This window comes from Capra hircus, chromosome 17 (genome assembly GCF_001704415.2).
Source record: "Capra hircus breed San Clemente chromosome 17, ASM170441v1, whole genome shotgun sequence".
In the NCBI taxonomy this organism is placed as follows: Eukaryota; Metazoa; Chordata; class Mammalia; order Artiodactyla; family Bovidae; genus Capra; species Capra hircus.
Window position 1 is genome coordinate 42,043,542 of NC_030824.1, and position 10,317 is coordinate 42,053,858.

Here is a 10,317-nt window from a genome sequence, read left to right on the forward strand (position 1 = left end):
AAAGAACCTCACACAACTCAATAGCCAGAAAAAAGAAACAAAACTGAATTTAAAAATGGGCAGATCTGAACAGACATTTTCCCAAAGCAAACAGATGGCCAACAGACATGAAAAGATATTCAACATCACTAATCATCAAGAAAATGCAAATTAAAACCACAATAAGATATCACCCCATTCCCATCAGAATGGCTATTATCAAAAAAAAAAAAAAAAAAAACAAGAAGAAATAACAAGTGTGAAGATGTGTATTATTGGTAGAAATGTAAATATAAATTGGTACAGCTACTTTGAAGGTCTGGAGGTTTTAGCTCCTCAAAAAATTAAAAACAGAACTGCAGTATGACCCAGCAATTCCACTTCCAAGTATGTATCTATAGAAAATGAAAACAGTAATTTGAAAAGATATGCACCATGTGTTCACTGCAGCATTATTTACAATAGCCAAGATATGGAAACAACCTAAATTTCTACTGTTGGATAAATCAATTGTGGTATACATACAATGGACTATTACTTAGCCATAAAAAAGAAAGAAGTCTTGCCATTTGTGACAATATGAATGGATCTTCAGAGTATTATGAAGTTAAATAACAGAGAAAGACAAATATCATATGAAAAGAAGCCAAGCTCACAGATACAGGGAACAGACTGGTGACTGTAAGAAGTGGAGGGTGGGGGTAGAGGAAGCCAGAGGAAAATGGTTGGATTGATTCTTTTATTTTTTCAATTAATTGAACGATTTTCTTTAAAGAAAAAAGATATGAAACATTCTTGAAAGCAATGAAAAAGAAATCAATTGAGATATAGTCTTTGTTAATCACCAAAAACCACAATATTAAGATGTCAATTCCTCTTAAATTGATTTAAAGACCAATACAATGGCAATAAAAATCTCAGCAAGTTATTTTGCAGATATGGACAAACTTGATTTAAACACTGCATTGAGCAGTCAAGACAATACTGATGAAGTTGATGAACTCACACTTTCTGATTTCAAGATTTTCTAGAAAGCTAAAATAATCAAGAGAGCATCGTATTTTAAACAAATAAAACCAAAGATAAATGGAACAGAATAGAGTCCACTAGTATACCCACGCAAACTCAAGACAACTTGACCTTGGTCAAAGGACTAAAAAGCACATTAACACAGAAAATATAGACTTTTAAGTCTTTAGTCATCATCAACAAATGAGGAGGATACAAATGGACAACCACAAGAAAGTAAAGACACAAACTCTGCATCTTAGAAATTCATTAAAAATCCTTCATTGTTTTAAATACAAAATATGAAACTACCAAAACTATAGCGGAAAACTTAGAAAATCTACATGAGTAATATTGTGACAATTCATTTTCATATACAACACAAGAAGCACAACCCATGAAAGAAAAAAAAATATTGCTGATATGGACTTTATTAAATGTAAACTGTTTACTCTGTGAAGGACAATGTTTAAAGAATGGAAACACAAACCTCTGGCTATGAGAATACATTTTCAAAACACATAACCGGAGAATGGATAAAAATGATAAATGTATAAACTTTAATATTCTACAGTAATTAAAATGAGTATACTACATCTACATGCAAGAATAAGAATCTCAAAAACATAATATTAAATAAAAGACACCAAACGCAGAAGGCAACATCGTTTATGACTCCATTTACATAAATTTCAATCACAAGCAAAACAGTTTTTACAGTGTAAAATTGCAGATATTATCTTTATCTTTAGGGAGCAGGAAATGGATATAATCACAAGTGGTCATCTGGGGTGCTAGCAATGTTCTATTTTTTGGCCTGGGTTATGATTATATGAGTTTTGAGCTTTGTAATAATCCTCTAATCTTTATATTTATTTTCTCTACTTTTCTGCATGTCACACATAAGCAAATATACATATATATGCACATACATATTAACTATATACAAATTAATATATGTATATAATGTAGACACACAAAATGTATACATTCTACACTGCTAAGTTCAGATAATAGTTCCTTCCTTGAAAGCATACATAATTTAGTGGAGAAACATGACACATATGTTGGAAAAGAAAATGGCAACCCACTCCAGTATTCTTGCCGGAAGAATTCCACGGACACAGGAGTCCTGTGGGCCACAGTCCATGGAGTTGCAACGTACAGGACACAAATGAGCATGTACACACACAAGACATTATTCTGAGGAAGGAATAAGTAATTACAAAGTATTAATAATTTAAACCATTTTTAACTTTTATTAAGTTTAAAAAGAATTATTCCTTTTTATTGTTATCCTCAGAATTTTTAAGAGTTATCTGACACATGGCACTAAAATTAGGGTCTGGTCTCTAGCAGTAACACAAACTACAACTTTTTGATAAGGTTTTAAGTAAGAAAAAATACTAAATCTGACATTTCAGTAAGTGAAATAGGTTAAGAAGTCAATTATGCATCAACGAGGGAAAACAATCTTCACAGACTGCTTTAAACTGGAGGAAACTTTACTGTAATGTGAATCTACCATTTCCTTCATTCAACAAGCACTTATTTCACTTTATAGTTTGCATTTTCTGGATTACTGATGAAACTGACATTTTCATACTTTTAGCACCTCATCAGGTTTTATTTTTTGTAAATAACCTATCATATTCTTTAACATTTTTCTATTAGTGTGAATGTATTTTTGTTCGTGAAAGACCTTTTTAAATTGTGGATGGTAATCAACTCTTCATTATATTTATTTGAAGTATATTCTCCCTCCCTGTGGCTGGGGCAGTCATTATATTGATGATGTTTCTTGTGATATCCAAGTTTTTACTTCTAATGCAATCTGCTGCTGCTGCTGCTGCTGCTAAGTCGCTTCAGTCGTGTCCAACTCTGTGCGACCCCATAGACGGCAGCCCACCTGGCTCTCCCGTCCCTGGGATTCTCCAGGCAAGAATACTGGAGTAGGCCAATGCAGTCTATTCATATATATATTTTCCTTTCAGTCAAAAATGTTTGCTGAAGAAATCTATGATCCTGAGATCATAAAGACACCCTCTTAACTTTTTTTTCTGAAAGTTTAAAGAGAATGTATTCCTTCAACCAATAATTTTATTATATGGTGTGAGAAAGACGTTATTTTTTCTTTCCCATTTAGATAGCCAATTATCCTAGCACCATTTGCTCAACAGCCTACCCCTCTCCCACTGATTTGTATTGCCTGTTCTTTCAGACAACAAGTGTTTGTGGATGTATGCCTCTGTTTCTCTGCTAGCTGATCTCTGTATTTATCTATCTACAGTATAATAGGGGCTTCTCAGGTGGCTCAGCGGTAAACAATCCACCTGTCAATGCAGGAGACGCAAGATTGATTCCTGGATGGGAAGATCCCCTGGAGAAGGAAATGGCAACCCACTCCAGCATTCTTGCCTCGAAAATCCCATGGACAGAGGGGCCTGGCTGTCTACAGTCCATGAGGTCGCAAAGAGTTGATTTAATAACTGGATTTTTATAATGTCTTAATAATTGATAAAATAAAATTTCTCACCTTGATGTTCTTTAGAACTCTTTTGGCTATTTTCAGCTCTTCTACATAGATTTTAGAAACATGTCAAATAGAGGTTTGGGAATGCATTGAATCTATCCATTAATTTGTGGGAGAATTGACATGTTTACTATACTGAGTGCTCTAATCCATACATTTGATATGTTTCTTTATTAATCTAGGTTTTTTCTTACATACTTAGTAATTTTCTAATGCTAACTACCCTTCCATTGCTGGGATGAATCCAATATGAAGGTGACTGTATGTTTATTATATATCTACACACACAAATGAGCTTAATAGTTATTGATGGATTCAATCTATTAATATTTTTATTTTATTTAGGATTTTAGTTTCTGTGTGCATAAGTGAAACAGGCCTATAATTTTTCTTTCAAGCAAGTGTCTTTGCCAGATAGAAAAGAACATAAGACACTGGGTTCAAACCCTAGCCCAATTACTTACTACTTATGAGTTAACCTAGAAACTGCAGTGGCACTTATCCAGATTTTTTATCTATGGCTATTGAACAGATGGGAAAAAAAAAAAAAATGAACAGATGGGTATGAGAACTGTAAAAGCAAGCTATGGAAAAGGTGTTATTGAGTATGTGCTCTAGAAAAGCAGGGGCATGGTCACATTAATATTAATAACAAAAGAGCAGATGAATCAATGGGGAAATTGTATAAAAATGGGGAAAACTGTTATAACCTGTATTAAAAAAAAAAGCTGCAAAAGAATTAAGGAAATGAAAGAAAATGAAGGGTTCAAAGAATACAGGTCTTGATGAGGTCAAAAAACAGTTATAGTGGGAGTAAGGTATTTGTGTTTAAGATTAAAAACTAGGACAAATTGACTTCTGCTCATGCTCAAGATAAAGTAACATGGGCCATTTTCCCACCTGACAACCAAAAAAACAAAACAGTGGTTTGCCAGGTACAAGACATCAGGAAATGATAACGACAACATAAAATAAATGAAGTGAGCACTATGATTGCCCCAGCCTAAAAACAGGTCAAGGCTGTATATTGTCACCCTGCTTATTTAACTTATATGCAGAGTATATCATGAGAAACACTGGGCTGGAAGAAGCACAAGCTAGAATCATGATTGCTGGGAGAAATATCAATCACCTCAGATATGCAGATGACACCACCCTTATGGCAGAAAGTGAAGAGGAACTAAAAAGCCTCTTGATGAAAGTGAAAGAGGAGAGTGAAAAAGTTGGCTTGAAGCTCAACATTCAGAAAACGAAGATCATGGCATCTGGTCCCATCACTTCATGGGAAATAGATGGGGAAACAGTGGAAACAGTGTCAGACTTTATTTTTTTGGGCTCCCAAATCACCACAGATGGTGACTGCAGCCATGAAATTAAAAGATGCTTACTCCTTGGAAGGAAAGTTATGACCAACCTAGATAGCATATTCAAAAGCAGAGATATTACTTTGCCAACGAAAGTCCATCTAGTCAAGGCTATGGTTTTTCCTGTGGTCATGTATGGGTGTGAGAGAGTTGGACTGTGAAGAAAGCTGAACGCCGAAGAATTGATGCTTTTGAACTGTGGTGTTGGAGAAGACTCTTGAGAGTCCCTTGGACTGCAAGGAGATCCAACCAGTCCATCCTAAAGGAGATCAGCCCTGGGTGTTCTTTGGAAGGAATGATGTTGAAGCTGAAACTCCAATACTTTGGCCACCTCATGGGAAGAGTCGACTCATTGGAAAAGACTCTAATGCTGGGAGGGATTGGGGGTAGGAGGAGAAAGGGACGACAGAGGATGAGATGGTTGGATGGCATCACTGACTCGATGGACATGAGTCTGAGTGAACTCCGGGAGTTGATGATGGACAGGGAGGCCTGGCGTGCTGCAATTCATGGGGTTGCAAAGAGTCACACAACTGAGTGACTGAACTGAACTGAATGACTTGAGTTTTATTTCATGCCAGAAAACAGGGAGGAAAATTGCACACAAAGATCAGCAGATTCTCTGATTTAAGGAGATGAAGCTGAGACTCAGTGGAAACCAAGTAAACTAGAATTGGCAGGACAAAGAATAGGAGAGAAAGCTGCACAGAGAACTCCATATGTACGTAAGATCTGTGAAGGGTATGTCTTGTGTAAACGAAGTATTGACTAACTTTTTATCTATTAAAGGAACTGAATTTACAGTTTAAAATCTTCCACAAAGAAAGCTCTAGGTTCAGTTGTCTTCACCAGTAAATTCTACCAAACATTTAAGGAAGAAATATCAATTCTACATAAACATCTTCCAGAAACCTGGAGAGGACAAAATACTTTCTAAGTAATTCTGAGGCCAGCATATCTTGACACCAAACGAGACAATGACATTAGGGGAAAAAAATTTTTTTTACAAAGGGTTTATGAACATAGACATGAAAATTTTAAACAGACATTTAAGATAATCAATGTTAAACAGTATATTAAAAAGATAATACATTATGACCAAGAGTTTATTCCAAAACGGCAAGTTTAACACTTGAAAAGTAATCTATATAAATCTTGCTATTAAAAAACTAAAAATGAAAAAAAAAATCTGATCATCTCAAAAAATGTAGAGAAAGCATTTGGAAAAAAAATAATCCAATATTCATTCTGATTTTAAAAACTCTCAGAAAACTAGGAATAGAAATTAGTATCCTCAACCTAGTAAGGACATCTATGGAAAAACTACAGCTAGTATCATATTTAATTTTGAAAAAGATACTTTCTCCCTAAAATCAAGAACAATACAAAGATGTCTACTCCAACCACTTTGGCTCAACACTGTACTGGAGGTTTCAGTAAGTACAATGAGGCAAGAAAATGAAATGAAAGCCATTCCAAAGTGGAAAGGAAGAAGTAAAACAGTCTATTTACAGATGAAAAGACTGTCAATGTAGAAAATCTGAAAGACTCTGCATTAAACCTACTGGAACTATTAAGTGAGTTTAGAAAGGTGACAGGGTAAGTACACACATACGAAGTATTTCCATACACTAGAAACAATAAATTAGAAATGGAAAGTAAACAAGTAGTTTACAATAGTAGCGAAACCAGCAATATGTAGAGATAAATCTGACCAAATACGTGCAAAACCATCAGTTGAGAGATATTTTTTCATTAGAGAACTCAATATCATTAAGTGAATTCTACACAAATTAATCGAGAGTCATACAATGCCTATCAAAACCCCAGTATCCTTTTTTTTTGTAGAACTTAACAAGCTGATCCTAAAATGTATATGGAAGTGCAAAGGACCTATGACAGTCAAAACAACTGTGAAAAGAACAAATCTGAAAGGCCATGCTGATTTATTATAAAACTGTAATAATCAAGACAGGATATTGGTTTCCAGATAGATCAACAGAACAGAACAGAAATGGATCTACACAAATATCTTCCTCTGACTTTTTAACAAAGATGCAAAGGTAATGGAGAAGGAAATGGCAACCCCCTCCAGTGTTCTTGCCTGGAGAATCCCAGGGACGGGGGAGCCTTGTGGGCTGCCGTCTATGGGGTCACACAGAGTCGGACACGACTGAAGTGTCTTAGCAGCAAAGGTAATTTAATGGAGAAAGGATAGTCCTTCCAATTGTGCATCCATATATAAAACAAAGTGAACCTTGACGCCTGTCTCACACCTTGTGCAAAATTTAACTCAAAATGCTTCATAGATTTGAGTGTAGAAATTCTAGAAGACTACACAGAAGAGAAGCTATGCAGCCTTGAGTAAGGCAAAGATTTTTAGATATGTGTGTGTGCTCACTCAATTGTAACCGACTCTTTGCAACTCCATGGACCATAGTCCACCAAGCTCCCCTGTCCAGGGAATTTTCCAGGCAAGAATACTGGAGTAAGTTGCCACTTCCTACTCCAGATGATCTTCCCTACTCCAGGGATCGAACCCACATCTCTTGTATCTCCCGCTTTGGCAGGTGGATTCTTTACCATTGTGCCACCTGGGAAGCTCAAGTTTTTATATATGACACATCCATAAAAGAACAAATTGATGAACTGAACTTCACAGTAATTAAAAACTTCTGCTCTATGAAAGACATTCTTAAGAGAATGAAAAAAAAAGACTCCATCCCCACTGGTGAATAAACTCTTCACTCCTTAGCTTAATACACATGTCACTCTGAACAGGTCCTAAGGACTATCAGACCTGCCTTCTTAGACGGAGGTGAAAGAATGGTGTACTGCAAATAAGCTATAACAAATTAAAGGAGGCTCAAAATCAATAGAAGTCAATGAAGAGAAGGTCAGAGGTAGGTGGGAGAAGGGCAAGCTTTCTGTATTTACCTGAGCTGGTGTTTAGCTAATCAACTAATCTGGTCACCCACCAATTATAACTGGCATACGAGGTCTAAAGGGAAAAAGGGGAGAATCATAGACATCCAACACTCATTTTCATCTCTTCCTGCAAACCTTACTATTCCATGCTTCAATTTCCTGAATAAGTAGTTATTTCAAGCCTCCGAGCCTTTGCTTCTTTTGGTCCCTCTGAAAATTCCCTTCTTCCAACGCACTTCTCTTCTGGTGAACTACCATTCATTTTTCAAGAAATAATTTACCGTGGCTTCTATTGTTCTCTCTGGTATTTGGACTTCAGTTTTATTTAAGAATTCTGGCTGGTGCATTTCTCTAAAACATAGTTTATAAGTGTCTCAGGAACCTTCCCACCCCAACCAAACTTCTCACCACCAATTCTTGTCCCACACCACTCAGATGGTGGTGAGCTAGTCCTCTTTATGGGATGAAGGATATTCCCACACCAAACCTAAGAAACAATGGTAATGTTATAGTGTCATATACGTCATTAATGATTTTAGATAAAGTGTGCACCTGAAATGTGCTAGACACCATGCTAAGTGCTTTATTGCATTATCTCATTTAACCTTCAAAACACCACCATGTGCTATTATACCCATTTTACAAGTAAGAAATTTGAGGCACAAAGAAGCTCAGTAACCTGCCCAAGGTCAAAAACATACAAAAGAGACAGAGCTAACACAGAGCCTAGACAGACTGAATCCAGAGGCTGAGTTCTCCATCACTGGCCTATGGTGTTTCCAAAATGGAATGTACCATTTTCTCCCCTCCCTCCCCCATTTTCCCTGCTGCTCAAGCAAGCCAAAAACCTTAGTTGCCCTATACCTCTTTCTTCCAAATCCTTTCATCTCTAATCTCACTATACCTACCTTAGTTCACTTCTTACCTGGATAATAACAATCACCTGACTGTACTTGCTGTAATGCATGTTCCTAACAGCCAGCTGGGTTTTTCAAATAAATCACAAACTGATCGAGTTACTCTCAACTGGATTCCTTTCAGTGATTCCTATAACCTGTGCAATGATTCCAACTCCTGAAAACACAGCAGAAAGGCCCTTTGCCATCTGGCCAAATTCTTCCCTTTCAGCTCTACTTGCCATTTCCCTGTATACATCAAATTTCATTCAAACAAACCTTCTTCAAAGTTTTTAACAAAACATATTCCTAGTCCCTCCCATGTTGTAAATATTGTTCTCAACCACACAGTTCTTTATCTAGTAAATTTATATTTTACTTCAAATATAAAGTTTCAGCCCAAATAGTACCTTCCTTAACCACCACCACCAGGTAAATTATAACCCTGTAATAGTTAATATTTGTTAGCACTGTGTCAGATACTATTTTAAATCCCACACATATTTTAACGGCCATTTAGTCATTCGACCAACCCTGTGAGAAACCTGAGGCAGAAGAGTTGACAGTTGCTGTTACTTCAGTGTATTTATGGAAATCATATATTTCCCTCCTCAAGTTAAATTATTGGAGGGTAAAACAGTCCTCCTTATCTTCATAGCAGCTATGCTTGTCTAGTGCCTGGCACATAATAGAAACAGGAGCTCCATAAATATCTTTTGGACAAATGGCCGGAGCTGTGCCTCCAGGTTCTAACTGCAGACTTAGAAACTCTTCCTGGCAATTAGCCCTCTAATTCCTCCACAGCATGTGAGTATTTTCCAAACGCTTCTGCTTAATGTACGCGTATCCTCATATACACCATCAAGCTTTTTCTGCAGCTTAACTTCTTTTAAGTTTTTACAAATTACCACGTACCCAACAGGCATTCAGACAACGATTCAGTCAACGATGACGACATTAAACATTACATATGAGAATTCTCAATAAAGGAATGTGGAGCTTACTTTGATCTCGCAGAAAGTCGATTTCTGTGGCCATTTGGATGCAATTTGTTTGGAGCTTTCACTACCTTTACTTTTCTCAAAAAGACACAAAGCTCGCAATGCGGGAAAGCAAAACTAAGGCAAAGCTCCGGAGGTTGTCTAGCACTCGAGCGGTGTGATCAGCATCCTACTCACGCGGCGTCAACAGCCCCGCCGCGCCTCCTTCTCCCGAGTCCCAGCCCAGTCCCTCGCTCAAGCGAGACACCAAATTTCAGGTTTGTTGCGGACCCGCCAAGTGAAATGTTTCACGTTCACCCGAATCCCAGCCAAGTAGGACCAGGGACGCGGCTGGATGTATTGGACGTCCCGCGGGTCAGTAGGGGTCGTGTCAGGCCACTCCGGAGAGCGCCGAGAGAGCCGGCGGGCAGCCGGGCGGCGGCAGCCTTGGAGGGGCGGGGAGCGACGCCAGGACGACCGAGAAGCCCGGGGCCAGCAGCGGAAGTCCACTCGGCCCGCCCTGCGACTTTGAAACCGGTGCCCCAGACCGCTCCTTGGAGACGGTGACGCCGCCTGCGTCATCACGCGGGCGTCAGCGTCTACGTCATCGCGCTTCCTGGCGTTCTCTC

General features: G+C 37.8%; 1 protein-coding gene across 1 annotated transcript in view; it reads right to left on the reverse strand.

Moving 5' to 3' along the window:
- Nucleotides 1-10,252, reverse strand: part of SCLT1 (sodium channel and clathrin linker 1) — a 252,003-nt gene extending 241,751 nt beyond the window's left edge. The window contains 1 exon segment of the mRNA XM_005691258.3: nt 9,713-10,252. Coding sequence (XP_005691315.1) covers nt 9,713-9,746 — 34 coding nt within the window. The 5' untranslated portion in view covers nt 9,747-10,252.